The following is a 16,900-nucleotide window of genomic DNA, read 5'->3' as shown; positions in this document are numbered from 1 at the left end:
CACAAACACATGAATGGTGAGAGAGCTGAAGTTAATTATTGATAGCCGTGTTTAAAAATGAAGATTATTGTAAAAGATTACTATAAAATAAATTATGTTTAGGTTAAAAAAAAAAACTTTAACACTTCTGCACCATTATGATGCAATGTTTCCAACAGAAAATGGCCCTCAAAACTATATATATATATTTTTTTTTTTATTTTCCCAGCTGGCGTCATCACGCCTACCAAAGAAGGCTCGACTGAAGTGGAAAATCTAATTATAATTTTATAAAATACAAAATAATACTATTTAATAATTTAGAAGACTTCAAAAATCTGTCCTTGGTCACATGTGCAGCATTCACCTTTGACTCAAACTCAACCACACTTAACTAAGACGTCAAAATCTTACCTACTTCCCATTGGTCAACTGACAGCGAGTCCCACTTCGTACTCGAATTTGATTGGTTCAAGCCATTACGGTGTCGGAATCAAGCTTACGCAAGTCGTCAAGCGTGTGTTTCTGTGCATTTGGAAAATGGCGAGCTGGTGTGTCCGAGCTGTGAGGCAGAGCTACTCTGTGTTAGCGTCCCCTGCGCTGAAGAGGTGAGCTGCGTTTTTATTATTTAGCTGAGACTCGGGAAGAACCGCAGGGCTCGCTCTGACCTGGAGTCCAGCCGCTGGTAGTAGCTCACAGCTCATGGTGGGAACCGGTTAGCACGGTTAGCTTTCCCTGCCTTCTTCAGACTTCAGTCTTGACCTTTACAGGGGTAATAACTAACACAGGAGATATTTATTTTTGCTGTATTGGCGGACATGCTGCCACTTTAAAGTCTGCCGTATTATCACTGACATTGTTGGCGAAGGGGAATGGTGATGACATAATGTCATAATGTAACTTCCTGAGGTGTAGCTATTTAAAGTGTGTCTGGGACACACTCCATCATGGAGCTTCTGTTTTTGTTAGCTCTACACGGCGTGTTTGTAATTCGGTTTCACGCTGCCTTCTCTTTACAGCCAGTTAGGACTTTATGAATGAAGCTGGGCGTCATATCACGACCCAATCTGATTGGCTGTTGAGAGATGATGACATAAATTGACGAGTGATCCAGTCCTTGTCTACAAGTGCCGAGGCGGCTAGGTTACTTGCGTAACTGATTTGTCGGTGTGTTTAGTCTGTATTAAGCTGCCTTGATGGAATCAAAAGACAAGTGACGTAATTGTTGTGTCTTCCATTGCAGAGCACCTGTGCGGTTGCTGTGCACTGCCACCCAGCAGAAGAATGGCCCAGGCTCGGAGGAGGAGGCCGAGAAGACGGAGCAGAGCCCAGCAGAAAAGGTTCTTACCGAGGAGAAGGTCCAGCTGGAGGAGCAGCTGAAGGAGATGACAGTAAGAGTCAGCATGTTCATCTACCTATGAGTTTGTCCTGATGGGCATATGATTAAAACTCATAGGCCTCATGACGCAGCGCAGTGGTTAGAGCTGGCGTACAGAGGCGGCAGTGTCGAGCTCAGCTTCTTTGCCAGCTCCGTTTCCATTACAAATTTACGCAAAACCTTGTCCATATTTTTGCGAATGTTGAACAAAAAGCACCATTTTGTATTTGCGGTGTGTCCATTAAATAAGAAACGAAAATTTAAAAAAGGCGCGAACATGTTTGTTCAGTAATAAAACCATGCCTCGCTATCATCCTCCTACCACTTCCTGTCGTCGTCTTCGTCTTTTCCGCCAGTAGTAGCAGCTGGTTGTTCTCATTTTGATTCAGTTGAAAAACCATCTCATTCAGGTGCGATTAAAAGCAAAAAAAAAAACGTTTTTTTGTTTTTTCTTGAAATTTGCGCGTTTTCGTTGAGGGGCTTTTTGTAACTCTGATTTGGGTTATTTTATGACCAGTGAAAAGCAGCTACTGTCAAATAAAAACCACCAGAGCTGAAAAAAGTGCAAATATGTTATTTGCCGTGACATATTGACAAGGTAAATGGGTTATTGGCCGCTTCTTACCTTTTTTGTATATTCAAACATTAACACGTTCTCTTGCAAAGTTTAAGAAAATGTTGCCTATTTTTGGTTATCTGCAGTGAGTTATGGCTAATTGGGAACACTGTAGATAATAGACGGGGGAAAAAATTGTATGATTTTCTGCCAAACTTCTAGATTAATTTTGCACATTTCCAAGAAAACTATCGGGGTTCTCAGATGTCAAGAAGTTGCAAACTTGCGAGAAAAGAAATTACAATTTGTCATCTGTAATTTCCCAGTGGTAATATTACCGATATTACCACTAGAATGCAGGGCAGATGTCATTATGATACACAAGAACATCCAGATGCGCTTCACCTAAATTTACTATCTTCTGTCACTTTTGGTGGCAAAATTTCTAATTTTCTTTCTTAAAAATAGCTGAAAATACATTGTTAGAAAATGTCCTAGCTTTAATGTTATAAATTTATTCCTTCAATCATGGAATTTCTTTTTCTTTTTGATAACAGAGAATATCCAAGTTTTTTTTTTTTTTCCTGAAATCTAAAAATTTCAGAGCTTGTTTGTTTTTGGTAGAAATTTACGCCCCTGTAGCCAATTGTTCTTTGTCTCCTCTGTGTCATTTGCAGGAAAAGTATAAGAGAGCTCTAGCAGATACAGAAAACCTGAGGACCAGGAGTCAACGGATGGTGGAGGATGCTAAGTTGTACGGTAAAAACCTCTCAATTTTTAGAACAAAGCTGTTTGAAAGACACTGGTTTATGCTGTGTTGCATAAACCTCCAGAGGGGCCTCCAGAGGGCGCTGTAGGAGCTTCAGAATGCTGGAGAGATGAGAAAAAACATTCAAAAACAAACAAAAAAATGTAATCTCATATACTTTTTAATAAAACATTTTCCATCAAACTTGTATTCATTTAAAAAAAAAAAAAAAGAATATTATTTAAATGTTTTCTGGTTGCCAGTCAAATTCATCAAACTGCTTTGCTCCTCAAGCTGTCAAGAAATTAAAAGGTTGATGAGAAAAAGGTCCAAACGAACCGACAAGCAGCAAAAAAAACCAAAAACTGCTGCAATAAAATCACATTTAATGTGATTAATATAACATTACATATTTTATTATAATCAAAAGAGGGGATGGTGATGAAAAATTTTATTTGATAATAAAATCTTCCGCCATTTAAAATCAGACTGTATGAGGCAGCATTTATGCTAGATAAATGTAATAATTATGGAATACTGAATAAAAATATTCTAAAAGGTGATGTTTCTTTACATATTTTGTAGGTTTTTCTGTTGCTTTGGAAATGGGGTTGGGGGATCATGCAAATGTTTGGGAACCCCTGGGATAAAACAGACATATTTTTTTGCAGTTGCCAATATGAACCACTGGATGTCACAAATGAGCAACAAAAGCTCTTTCGTTGTGTTTGAAGTGGCCAGATTGGTTTAGAATGTGTTGCATAGTTCTAATATTACACTTAAGGGCCTCTCATTGTCCAGTACGTGGTCAGGTTTCTGTAATTCAAGCTTTTAAAAGAGTAAATAGTCATATTTTAAAGCCACGAGCTGCTCAAACCTCCTCCATTCTCTCCAGGCATTCAGGGCTTCTGTAAGGACCTCCTGGAGGTGGCCGACATCCTGGAGAAGGCCATGGAGAGCGTCCCTAAAGAGGAGGTGACAAGTCAGAACCCTCACCTGAAGAACCTGTACGATGGCCTGGTGATGACCGAGGTCCAGATCCAGAAGGTCTTCACCAAGCACGGCCTGCTCAAGCTCAACCCTGAGGGCCAGAAGTTCGACCCTTATGAGCACGAGGCGCTCTTCCATGCCCCCATAGAGGGCAAGGAGCCCGGGACCGTTGCTGTGGTGACCAAAGTGGGCTATAAGCTGCACGGTCGAACCCTGAGGCCGGCGTTGGTGGGCGTGGCCAAGGCTTCCTAGGACTGATTGGCTAATGGCGTAACGAAGCGGGTTCAGCGTTACCAGTGGAAGACGACGGACTCGGCGGACCGCCCAACGCAACGCGGTCATTTCCCTCACAAACTGTCCTCACTCTGAGACTGGACCAGCAACACAAACTCTGGGGACAGCGTCCAGCAGTTTTAAACTTCTTCTGCCAGTAGACGGGCCTGTACAGTAAATACGTTGTCATCATCATTGTGGTTTGCGCTCTGTTAGAAACAAAGAGTTACAAGAAGCTTTCACAGTGTGGAGCAGGCCAGCATCATTAAACCAGACGTTTTAAATAACAGCATGTTGGGTCTGAGTTTATACATGAGGGGTAGAACCCATTCTGCTGCTGGTGTCATTCCAAACTTCTGTTTTTACTGTTTGAAGTTTGAACTGCATCCTTGAAATAAAAGTTAAAGAGATGTGATAGAAACAGGTGATAGATCCCTGTGCAGTTTCAGTAAAATCAAAACTTTTGTCATCTTAACTTAATAAATCAGCCTCAGGCAGTGATGTAATGTGGCTCATTTCATAATAATAATATTGATGTATACCTGCAGTGGTGGGCACACTTCCGCTAATGTGCTAATAGAGGAGCTACTTTTCAATTAGCACTTTTGCTAACTTTGAAAACTGTTTAGCGCACTTGGTTCCCTTAGCTCAATTTCTCTGGATAACTTCTAAAATGCTGTGGGCAAACTTTCAGATAAAAGTTCAAAATCTCTGAAGTTTTGGCTATTTACTGATAAAAAAAATCAAGTAGTTAGACAATTATATCCATGCTCTTATTTTGAAGTGAGTAAAAACTGTTTACGCAGTAATTCCGTTTCCTCAGCTTACCTCGTTTTTTTAAATCCTCAATAACATTATTTCAAGCAAACACAGGAACAAAATACAGCACATTACAGAACAACATATAAAAATAAATACAACATCTTGAGCGTTATAGGAAGTGAATGACGTCAAAATTAAATTGGCGTCTGAGGGTTGGTTATCCTTCAGGGGCAGATATTTGAATTGAAATTAGCGCAGTAGCATTAGCTTCTGCTAAATAACATGTTGGTGTAGCGCATTAGCACAGCTAATGTTTATAATTAGTGCTTTAGTTAGCGGTGCCCACCACTGAATATCAGCATGTAGGAATGATCTAACCTTCACCAATATGTCTGTATTGGTTTAAAGTAACACTGAAATGTGTGAAGTTTTTTATATATATATATGTATATATATATTTACTTTCAGATCCTGAGTCTGGTACACAAGTGGAAAGTAGCAAAAGTAGAAGTTGTGACTCATACAAGTGCAGTTCAGTCCATCGTCTGTAGATCTACTACAGGAGGAAGCAGGTAAAAACATGAAGAGAATTAGCAGTCAATAATGTCTAGCTAAAATCTACAATGCATGGCTAGTATCAGTATTTAAACCATATCAGCATCATTAAAGAAAATGTTCAAAGTTTGAAAGATTGAATGTTTTGGTAAATAAAAACAATGCAACTAGATCAAGTCTCCATTGGGAGAGCTTCTTGTTCCTGGTCAGTCGGTCAGGCTTTTGTAAGTCTGACTCGACTCTGAGCCATACAGAGGTATGGAGGCATAATCATGCCAAGCCCAAAAAGAACTCTGCTTTTGAACCTGTTGTTTTATTTGCTACAAATAAAACTATTTGTCTGGGCAGAGCAGGAGATGTACAATACAAATCAGAAGGAAAGGACACGGTTAGTTTAGCCTTAGCAAAAAAAATAAATAAAATAAAATAACTTTAACTGCATACGTTCCCATGCACTGCAACTTGATTATGTATTTTGATACTTTAAGTCAAGTGTATTTAAATAGAACATGTAAGCAACAAAGCACTTCAAACTGCTTTATACCATAAAAGCAGAACAGTAACCAATTATGAAACATTACATTTTGTCAAATGCTCTCCTCCAAATTGCTATGTAAACACACAAATATCATTGATCAAGTATGCTGATAAATATTCAAGTTATTGTGAATTCAAACCAGCTCTAAACAGGTGGCTTCTTAGCCTTGATTTAAAGAAAGTCAGTGTTTTGACTGTTTTGCCGTTTTCTGAAAGTTTGTTTTTGAATGCTACACATTCAAAAACCACCATGACTTATGCTGCTGGAGAATTATATTTTATAGTCCGCATTAGCTGTTCACCCATCTGTAAAACCCATGGCTTCATGCCACATGCCTTAGTAAAATAATATAATAAAATTTTACTATCAAACTCTTAAATCTTGTTCTGGACTGCAGAGCGGCACTTTTTAATATACTTTTTAAACGTTTTAACCATGGAACCTTTTGCTGTTTCTCGTGGCTGCACCTACGTGGAGCTGACCCCCAACGCAAACTGGGTCCGCTGGCAAACTGTACAAGCTGGCATCCGTTGGCAATAAACAATAAAATAAGCTTGATTAACAATTTACCACGCTTACCGAGATCAACGTCTCAGTCGGAAATCAGACCGACTCAATGACGAGGCAAGAGGATAATTAGGAAGTACTTGCGCATGAGAATGGTCTGTGAGGAGTGGTCCGCATGCCACACCACAACAGAATCTCAAGAAAACAACGGCTATGATGGAAACTGCAGAATCGTTTAGGACTTCTGAAATCAAGCCTTAGTGGACATTGAGATGCGCTTTACATTATTGTCCTCTTTGGAATTTCAGACACACCCCAGCTTCCTCTTCCTCACAGCTGGCATTACAGTGTCTCCCAGGCTTTCCTGACACTTGATTGAATCCGTCTTGTTCTCCATAAGTCACAGTTTTCCAGGGCCGGAGGAACGGCGCCACCATTCTTAACTGTGCGCATGGTGTTCTTTTCCTCCTCCAGCAATGCAGTTGACATGCCCAGAGAGAACGTCTTGTGCACATTTAAATAGCTGTAAGCAAACCAGAGTGGATTTTTATGGTACTTTTGAGTCAGAAGTAATGAATGTTTTGGAAGTCGAGGTATGAACGTCTTCCGTCACTTCCTCTTTCTACCACCAGGTGGAACCCACGGAATCTGAATCCGATTTCTTTCTTTGTGAAGGAAAACATTGTGACCAAAGGAACCTCATCGACATGCAGATCTCATCCACTTCCCGCTTAACCCTTCTCTCTGTGTGCTTCAACAGCGTCAACATTCGATTTACTCCATGAAAGGAGACCAGAAAATATTTCCAAATATCAAATTCATTAGCACCGGAGAAGTAAAACGGCTCTGCAATGCGAGACCAGAAGAAGAAAGAAAGACAAAAAAAAAAAAAGAGCATTCTTTTTGTCAAAAATCTGTTTTTAATACAAAACTTATAAAAATTTGCACAACACAAAATACTGTACATTACACATTTCTTATCTTACAAATTATTTACATTTGGTTCACATAAGTAAGCATAGACGCCCTCTTTTTAGGACTTTTCTAAAAAGTCCTAACTGAATGCTGAAATAAAAAAATAATCTAAAAATCAAATCAGACAGCTTCAATTTCAAGCTTTCAGGCATCAACTGGAAATAAACGCCTCCACAGAGTGTTCAAAACTTAAAACATTTATGCTATATTTCGATTTTTCAACCTCCAACCAGTGTTTCTTTGTAAGTCCAACACCGTTTCTGGACACATATAAATGAGAACAGAAGGTCTCACTGGACTCAGTGTATGTCTGGAGAAGATAAAAGTCCCACAACCATTAGCCTGTGTGAACGATACGCTTCAGCACATCTGAAGACTTCAATTGTCAAACTTGCCCATACGGGAGGATAAAACCATTGGTTGGGATCTTATTTTGAACACTTCCCATGTCCTTTCGACAGAAATACATTCACTACTTGGATACATTGATTGTTGCATCACAAGAACTTCTACAGCCTCATTACAGCCGGGGGGACATGCTCCAAAAACGACAAGGACAAATAATCCCCAACCCTCCTTTGCCACGCCAAACATCAACAACAAATGCAAACGGATGTTCAACTCATATTTTCTTCTTTTTCTTTTTAACAACTGCTGGATGATCCAAGAAACACATCCAAGTAAGACGGAGTCACTTTAGCTTTAAAGCAGAATTAAACAAACCAGAAAAACCAACGTAAGAGCAGTGATGTGGTAAGAAAGTGTCTGGTAATGCTGTTCAGGTTCTGACCTCAGAATGAGAGACTTTGGGAGAAAGGAGCACATGGTTTTGATGCGCAACCTGAGAAGCAGAGGATCTTTCTCAGGGTTTAGAGAACTAGTACATTATTTTTTTTAAATACACTTATAGTAGGCTGTAGTAGGAAGAATATCTAAGATGTAATGCATTTCAAGAAAGGTTTTAGAGCTAAATTAGCCAATTACTCCTAGTACAGATAAATACCCCTCAGGGTAAGTATAAGTACAAAAAACCCCAAAAAACGTAAGATGATTTATTCAGTGGAGAAACTCCCCATGGCAACCCGCTGCTACCAGAAAACAAAACAAAAAACCTTTTCTTCTGTCCTACTATCACAAACGTAAACTTGGGGAGTTTACTGAAATTGTGTGCTTTGGTCAGACGAGACTCTTGAGCTTTTTTTTGACATATTAAAAACTCCGGGCGGCTTTGGCAGGAAACGAGGGACGGTTGCGGTTCTGTGGGCCTTCCAAAGATCCGGGAACCTTGTCAGAAAAGGGTTGCCTCGTGGAATACCGGGCAACTTTAGATAAAATGATGCCAGTAAAATGAGAAGGTGTGACGTTTAACCTCACACCGACAACCAAAAAGCCTAGAAACTTAAACGGCTTTGTTGGCCGTTTCAAGACCCTAAACCTGTTGAAGAACTAGGGAATAGCTGATCTAGTCAAAGATCCCTCTCTGTCTCTTCTCCATCCTTGTGAGTTGTCTTAGGACATAAAGCTCTGTCCTGCTGGGAACAGGGGGTCAGTATAAAGTATTGACAGCAGGGATACAGTACGTTTGGCTCTGTGATGCTGCAGGACTTTTACATGTCTTTATCAGGAGGCCAACAAGTCTTTTAGCTTCCGTCTTTCTAAAACCAAGATCATTAACACTCTGGTGAAACTGCTACAGAAAATTTAGCAGGTCATAAAATGAGTTTACACTTATGCCTCACTTCGATTAAGCAGTATGGCATGGGTCGGTTCACTACTTTGTTCCCATAGTAAAAAAAAAAAGACTCATACAACCGACCCGAACCAGACCGGTCCTGGGCACCGTTCGGTTGGAGGACAACAGGAGAATGAGATGGTATGGTTAGGGTGGAGCCATTACTGTCACACAACACATTCTACTCATTGGGGGAAATAAGAAATTATCGCTTGCGTCAAGGACGGTACATACTAATACCGTCAAGTCTGTCGTCACATTAGCATGTCGCAACACTACATGTCTGGGGTTAACCCCTAGTTAGACTCCAGTTGGTGGTGGAAATGTTTCCGGGAATATGCTAGACCATAAACTAGCGTAACGAACCAGTCACGAACCGCTCACCGGAATCAAGGCAATGCTCTTCTCTGACCTAGGTTTAGGCACTTTTGTATTTTAACAACCCTAATGGTAGCGTGGGAACTGTCAAATTTCTGGGGAACCTTTTAGCGTTTGTAACAGCTTTAATTACAAGACTGTCCACTCTTGACAAAGGCAAATAAAATTCGCCAACCAGACGTCGGCGGGTTTGAATTAAACACGACATCCTACTTTTTCCTCATTTTTAACACACTATTCTTATCAAAATACTTTGAATCCGCCGGTTATTAATTCAGCTGGAACTTCAATGAACATTGGCAGTGTCCACTATTGGACAACACTCAACTTTAAGCTTCTCTTTTGGTGCTAGCAATACATTTTTCTTTAGTCTACTGACCATTCATTACCCCTTCAGTGCTAATGTAGCATTGACAAAACAATGTGACGGTACCAGTGCATGAAACTGAAAGGAATTCCGTGAATCGGTTCAAATATAGAGTGAAAACAAAAAGGTCATCACGAAGGCTCCTCAGCAAACACGTGGTTTCAAACATCATTTGAGTGGAACCCCCTTATTTTTCTGTATGAAATAGGTTTTACTCGTTCGTTCTTTCATCTTTACAATGATGCTTAGGAGTGACGCTTGAGATAAATAAATCCCAAAATGCAAAATACCATAATTTATTCATCAAGAATTGTAGCGGGAAGCACACAATGGTAAACTCAAAAGGTGCTGGACATCCTTGAGCCCCGTATCTTTTTTTTTAAAACTTTTGTTCCTAGAACTTGTATGAAAATATAGTTATTATTCCAGTGGAATAATAACTATAAAAACTATATTTTTCGCAAGGTGAAAAAAAGAAGGACTAGAAAAAGTAGTCGGTGAGAGGCAGTGGAGCTAGTCCGCTACCGGCCATCATCGGCTTGTGATTACCGACCGCAGACGGATCGCTACGAGGCGTCTCTGGATATCCAGCCGCTCTCTGTGAGGAAGGTGAGAATGCGCTTCTTGAGAACCTTGTCCAGGTAGCCGGGCAGTCGGCTTTTTGCCGGGATGCCCTGCCTTTTCTGCAGGTGGTCTTTGATGATGATGGTTTTGACAGTCAGGTAGCGTGTTGGGCTCAGGTTGAGGGAGTTGCACAGCACCTTCTCCCGATCCGACAGCAACTCAAACCCCGTCAAGTTCTCGATGGTGGCAAACTCACCGTCTTTGCTCTCTTCCTTGATCCCACCTCCAACCCCGAGCCCCACCGTGACGCCGCCTCCGCCGCCAAGTCCCAACCCAGAGCCGAGCCCGGCCCCTCCCGACCCGCCGCGTTTGGAGGCCACCACGTTTTTGTTTTCCTTGCGCTTCTCCCGTTTGTGACGGGCGGCTTCGTACTCGGCGGACTCCTCCAGGCGCGCGATGCCGTTGCGGCGGTAGCGCTGCAACTCGCGCACCTTGGCCCTCAGCACCCGTTCCTTGTGCATATTCTCGAAGAACTCCTCAAACTCCCGATGGGCCATGAACTGGCAGAGCGCCCGTAGCCTCACTCGCTGCTCTTTCTCCTCCTTGGTGATCTTTCTTTTGGGTGTGCTCGGGATGGGGACGGACCCCGTCGTCGTGGTGGAGGCCGGTCCGACTGCGGTGCTGCACGCTCCCGATCCACCCGTAGGGACAGAACCGCCTATGACCTGCAACCCTCCGGGCTTCTCTTTCTCTTTGTCTTTCTTGTCTCTGCCAAGAAACCCAGGTACCAAGTTGTAGTCACGGGCAATGTTCTTGCGCCGCTGTCTCTCCCTCAGCTTGCGCACGTACATGTCTACGTGGGCACGTTTTAGTTCGATCTCCACGTCCTCGTCGTCGTAGTTCACCGACAGCCCGCTGATGAGCTTCTCCGCGTCCTGGTCGTACTCGATTTCGTAGTCGTCGCGCAGAGGCATGTAGCCGAGCTGCTGCTGCTCGGCCAGGCTTATGTCCAACGGGGGCAACGGGGTGGTGAGGCTGGGTGATAGGGGACCCCCGCTTGGGCAAGTGTGGTCAGTTACTCTGTTGGGAATACTGTCGGGGATGCAGGCTTTACCGAGGTTACCGTGAATGTACATGGTGACGTAATGCTCCATGACTTCCTGCGGCGTTCGGGATGGTCCGACGTGTGCGGCCATGTCCTCCTTCAGGAGAGAGATGCACATTTGTGTAAACACACACACATAAAAAACAAAAAACATCAACGGAAATATTCATATATCCGTTGATATAATACAAATCGTAATATTGGGTTGTATATTTGGCTAGGTGAAAAATATGCATTCTTTTAGGACATTGTTTACAACCAATTGACAAAAAATACTTCATAAAAAAAGATTATTTACACCTGCGGTGTTTATTTATGGAAATTTGATGAATATACTGCTTGAAAACATTTAAAAGCTGCTAAATATGGCATTTTCTTGAATTACTTTTACATTTTAAAACATGTATTGATTCTTTAGTGTTTTTGGTCAAAGTTATTAAGATGATCTAAATAATGACAGGCTGCAGAATAGGGGTGCACATTTATTGCATCATAGTGTTTTTCATTTATTGTGATACATTTCTAATTATGATAGATTTGATTTATTGTCGCAATAAATTCCGATTATTGATGTTCAAAAAAAAAAACACTATTGTCAGAATTGTTTCTCCATTATTTGTATATATTATACAAATAATATATATATATTCCAGAGCAGTATTTGTGTTGACAGTCACTTTCATACAGTTACCTAAAAAATAAGTAATAAATAGTTATTATTGTCAGATATATTCCAAGGATTTTTTTCACCCCACCTTTGCTTGTTTGTGGTACGAAAATCCAGACTCAGGTCCCAGATTAAGAAATTTAATACATAAATTTTTAAAAAATCAATCATTTATGGGATCTATAGATATAGCTGAACTAGCTGCATCTCATAAATGATCATTCTGGATTCAGAATCATCATTCATTTTATCGTCGCCCACAGCAATGTAGACATCTGGGTTGGTCAAATATATCAAAGAATAAAATGAGATTTCAGCACAAACTTAGTGCAAAACAAAGCATTAATTAGATAATTTAATATCCCTTAAACGATTCATTCTGAAAGACTTTTGCTAAATCATGTTGCTTTTTTTCCCCTCTTTACCAACGTAATACAGGACATTTCGGGAATAGAAACAATGCAGTAAAAGCAAAAACAAAGCCGTCGCTGTGGTCATGTACCACAACCAACACACATCGGGTTGTGTGTTGCGCCTCAGCGAAACACACCAACAGACCCGATTCATGAATAGTTTCTTCAGCAGCAGCAAGGCATTAAAATGGAAAGATAATTCAAATAAATCGCGCAGGTTTTTCCACGTGCATCACATGCGGCTGATGTATTCTCATCTTAAAACTGCGGCGGCAGATCTGCGCTCGCTTTTTCTAGTTCAAAATCCAAACTATTCAAAGCGATCCACCTTGAACTTATTTATTTTACACTTAAATAGATCAAATCCGGCTTCCAATTTGTGAAGCGTATTCTTTTCTATTCTATTTTATTCCCTTTCTTACAAATATGTAATAGTGTCTGATCCAACTGGGCTTCCATCGTTTGCAGATTCCAATACATGACTGTGTAAGATTGTCAAAATGCCAAACACATTACAATCACGTTTTTGTTTGGCATAAAGAAAGTGCTACTCACTGCAATAAGAAATCTAAAATCTATAAAGAGAAATCAAAGTCAGGTTTGACTGAATAAAGTAATGCAGGTTTTACATCAGAGTGATCCGACCAAAGCAGCAGCCTATTTAAATTCATGCTTCAGCTCACTGTGGGACTCTATGTGGTCATATCAGGCTAAAATTGACAAATCAGTATTCAATCAGAAAAACATTGACACGTCAATAAGCTACCTGCTTCACAACACTATGTAGGGAGGAAAACTGACACTGTTTATGTAACCGTATACACACCATCCTTCTACTGAAACATGGTGGTGGTATTTAGAAAGCAGGGACAGGGAAGACGGTGAGAATTAACTGTAAATGCTGATTGGTCAAATAAGCATAATTCATTTGCTAAGCAAATATCTAACTGTTCTAAAAACCGTGAGATTATCTCCAAAGTCTATAAAGGCCGGAATCGGAACACTGGCAAACTTTTAAAATGAGGTAAAACATTACTAATGAAGTATTTCCAATTCTGTCTGTTCTTTTAATTCTCTCTAACATTGTTAAGGTTTCGTAAAGTTTAACAACAGCCTATGTTTACTTAAAAGTTGACATATGTCGCCGCTAAAACCGGCGGCGGTGTTGCTCTCGTGCCTTTAGCTGCTGCCTGGTGGCGTTTCCATGCTATTAAAACCCAAACTTATGTTATTAAACGATAACAAAGTGATGTACCCAGTTTCCAAAGCCGTACTGCTCGATGGCATCGAGCAGCGACTGCTCTTCCCTGCTAGTCCATCCTCCCTCTGCCTCTGGACCCCACAGTGAGAACAGCCCGCCGTCGACCTGCTGGTAGCCGTGCCATCTGCGATGGTTGCCGATTTCGGCGCCCGCCGAGAAGCACTCCGGGCACAGCTCGATATCTGGGCAGTCGGTGCAGCGGAGCCGCAGGTTGGTAACATCTGCGAGGCAGTTAACACAGTACTTCTTTCCCAGGTCCGCCATCTTGCCTGGCTGCTGCTTCTTGTTGTAGGAGGCTCCACTCGGCGCATGCGCGCAACGAGCCTCACAGCTCGGAGCCACTCGCACACTCCTCTTGTTAATATTCATGGGAAAGGGCCGGAACGCCTCCGATTGGCTACTGGACTCAGTTTCCAGGACGACGCGAACTAAACGAAAAGCGTCGCCGACTGCGGAACTGCAGGAGCCTATTAGTTTTAGGCAAATGAAACAATTCTTCGGCGAATTTAAAATGGAGAAAAAGAACGACGAGAAGAAGGAGTTTGATAAAATAATATTCTCAGATCACGACGAAGAACTTTCTAGCAGCAGGGACGTCAAAACAGAACCCTGTGTTGAAGAACCAGCCACCTGTGGGCCAGAACCCGCACGGGCTCTCAAAACCAACTCTGAGCGCGCGGTGTCACACAGTCAGAGTGTTATTTTTGAGACTGACAGAGGCGACAGTGGCCGATATTCGGGGTTAAACCTCGACACCCCAAAGGCAGAGAGTCCTACTACTGCCGCTGAAGGCACAGACGACAAAACAGTCCAGCACGTAGACTCCCTCCAAGACTTGGGCACACAGAGAGACGAGGCCCGCAAACTAAACAGGCAGCTGCAGACGAAACTGGCGCAATGCTTCCACAACACAGCCATTGATGGGGGCCAGCTGGGGAGAGGCAGGCCGGAGGAGGAGCAGCGACGGGGGTACGAGCGGTCAGTCCGGGTCCTGTCTGAGCTGAAGCAGCAGCTCGGCGCTGCTTCACAGGCGGCCTGGCGGCAGGCGGAGGAGCTCAGGGCACAGGCCCGCGACAAGCTGGGCAAGGTTGGTGTCTGTGTGGGGGGGAAAAAGAAGTCATCGACGAGTTCACTGTTTAACCACAACTTGAAAGTAAAGTTCATTTTCATCCAGGTTTGATTACAGACAGATGGAGTCAAGAAATCATCCGCCTGACAACACAAAGTAGGCCAAAAGTTATTAAAAAGCAACAAACTGTGGCAGTAATTGTATTTATTGGAGCGTTTCTATAGGCCAGCACCACTGCTGACCAGAAGAAAAACACAGAGGAAGGAGCTTTTTGAACACTGCAAATTCATCCAAATGCTGAACATCATTTATTTATTTATTCCTTCACATCCCGGTTGTTTCTGTTTTTCTATTATATATATATTTTTTATATTTGTTGAGATGTATTTATTTGCACTATTTCCCAATTTCTTTCTTTTTTTTTATTGTTGTGCTTTCTTGCACAGTGACAGTGAAATGAATTCTTGTTCTGATTATTTTGGCAGCAGACAGTTTTTCAACAAACCTGAAGAGGCCTCTGACTGAATGCTGCTGTCACATTCCTCAACAAAACAAAACAAAAAAACTTTTTGGACAAAGTTCCCTAAACTGATGAGACCAAAGTACAATTTTTGGAAAGTGTTCATCCTGTTACATGTAGTGCAAAAGTGCATTTCAGGAAATTACAAAACATACTATTTAAACATGGCAGAGCGACGGTCTCGGACTTCTTGGCTGACTTAGGATTTTTCTTTATTCTTTTTTCCTCCATTGCTTTTGATTAGTTATCAGTCGACATGCTCTTCTGTCATTTGTATTTCACTTAGACGCTTTTAAAAGTCTGTTGGATGTCTGTTTTATTCTTGTTCTTGGATTGCCGGTGCTGGCTAACAACTGACGGTGCCATCCAGGACGTGTTGCTGTGGAATATTGTCTCTGCCGCCTGGAAACGGAGATCTTCAGTGTTTTAGGTGTTTGGCACTCGAAGCTGTCTAAGTATGTACATTTATAGGCACCCCTGGCAAAGACGAGCTGAAAGGCCTCGAACGCCAATTAGCGCTGAAGTAACGACGACTTTTTGCACGTCTTCGCCAGAACTTCTGACGTTTCTGGGTCCCTCTGATTAGAAGAGCCCGGTGGTTCTTGAGCAGGTGCAGGTTTATCTCTGCCAGAGAGGCAGAGGAGGCGGTGGCAGCTATAAAGGCGGCCATTGTCGCCGTTTCCCCGCAGCTCTCGCTCTGAAGACTTTAATGAAAACCAGCAGCTCTTTTAGATATGAACCTGTGGCGGATGGGCCAATATGTTCAGAAAGTGCCTTTATTGCACAGGCAAGTTCAAGGTTTTGAACATGCATGTCTAATAAGTTAGAATGACTTTTTTCTTGTCTGTTGTGAAGTTTGCATAAGAATATGAACATAACTAGCTAAATATGGCTGTTATGTGTTGATTTTTGTTTTTTGTGATCCTGGCAGGAAGGAAATGAGAACAGAAGGTAGAACAGAGGAGAGAAGGAAAGACAGCAGAAAGAGGAGAACATAAAGAACAGGGTATTCCAATAAATGTTTAAAATGGATGACAGAACAGAGAGAAAGAGAATACAGTAAACAGCCCATATAATCATACTGACATATAGATCTGAGTGTTTTTAGCACACGTTTTACTTGTGAGAGCATCAGTTCCCATACTCTCATTTTTATTTGTCAGCAGAGCAACGTCACAGTAAGAGCAACGTCAGAGTCAGAGCAACGACACAGTCAGAGCAACGTCAGAGTCAGAGCAACATCAGAGTCAGAGCAACATCACAGTAAGAGCAACGACACAGTCAGAGCAACGTCAGAGTCAGATTGGTTTCTGTTTAGTTTCTATAGAGAACCGTTTAAGGTAAATACAGTTTCCTCACTGTGTGGAAACTGTACAAATATGTAATAATAACATTAAATATGTACAAATCTGAAAAGCAGAGTATTTTTATTTGATTCATGTTTGGTGTTGTAGAAGGTTGAGTTGGTCTCTCGGCTGCAGAACCATTTCTGGATCGATTCAGTTTGGTTCGGTTCAGTCCAACTGCAGCTTGTTTGTCTAGAAAGTCCAGGATGTTAATCGA

General features: G+C 41.7%; 3 protein-coding genes across 3 annotated transcripts; 2 read left to right on the top strand and 1 right to left on the bottom strand.

Moving 5' to 3' along the window:
* The first annotated feature begins 467 nt into the window (after positions 1-467).
* grpel1 (GrpE-like 1, mitochondrial) lies at positions 468-5,413 on the top strand. The gene is made up of 4 exons (XM_032583314.1): positions 468-587; positions 1,223-1,370; positions 2,591-2,672; positions 3,557-5,413. The coding sequence occupies exons 1-4, from the start codon at positions 520-522 to the stop codon at positions 3,901-3,903; spliced, it is 645 nt and encodes a 214-aa protein (XP_032439205.1). The 5' UTR covers positions 468-519; the 3' UTR covers positions 3,904-5,413.
* Positions 5,414-7,183: 1,770 nt separating this feature from the next.
* tada2b (transcriptional adaptor 2B) lies at positions 7,184-14,146 on the bottom strand. The gene is made up of 2 exons (XM_032583312.1): positions 13,743-14,146; positions 7,184-11,504 (listed from the first exon to the last, which is right to left on the bottom strand). Exons 1-2 carry the CDS (start codon positions 14,115-14,117, stop codon positions 10,305-10,307), a joined length of 1,575 nt encoding a protein of 524 aa, XP_032439203.1. The 5' UTR covers positions 14,118-14,146; the 3' UTR covers positions 7,184-10,304.
* Positions 14,086-16,500, top strand: cfap184 (cilia and flagella associated protein 184). Its single transcript, XM_032583313.1, has 2 exons — positions 14,086-14,835; positions 14,923-16,500. Exons 1-2 carry the CDS (start codon positions 14,116-14,118, stop codon positions 14,926-14,928), a joined length of 726 nt encoding a protein of 241 aa, XP_032439204.1. The 5' UTR covers positions 14,086-14,115; the 3' UTR covers positions 14,929-16,500.
* The last annotated feature ends 400 nt before the right edge of the window (positions 16,501-16,900 follow it).

The sequence above is a fragment of the Xiphophorus hellerii genome, chromosome 14 (genome assembly GCF_003331165.1).
Source record: "Xiphophorus hellerii strain 12219 chromosome 14, Xiphophorus_hellerii-4.1, whole genome shotgun sequence".
Classification (NCBI taxonomy): Eukaryota; Metazoa; Chordata; class Actinopteri; order Cyprinodontiformes; family Poeciliidae; genus Xiphophorus; species Xiphophorus hellerii.
The sequence above is the reverse complement of the archived record's forward strand: the minus strand, read 5'-3'. Positions and strand labels throughout refer to the sequence as shown.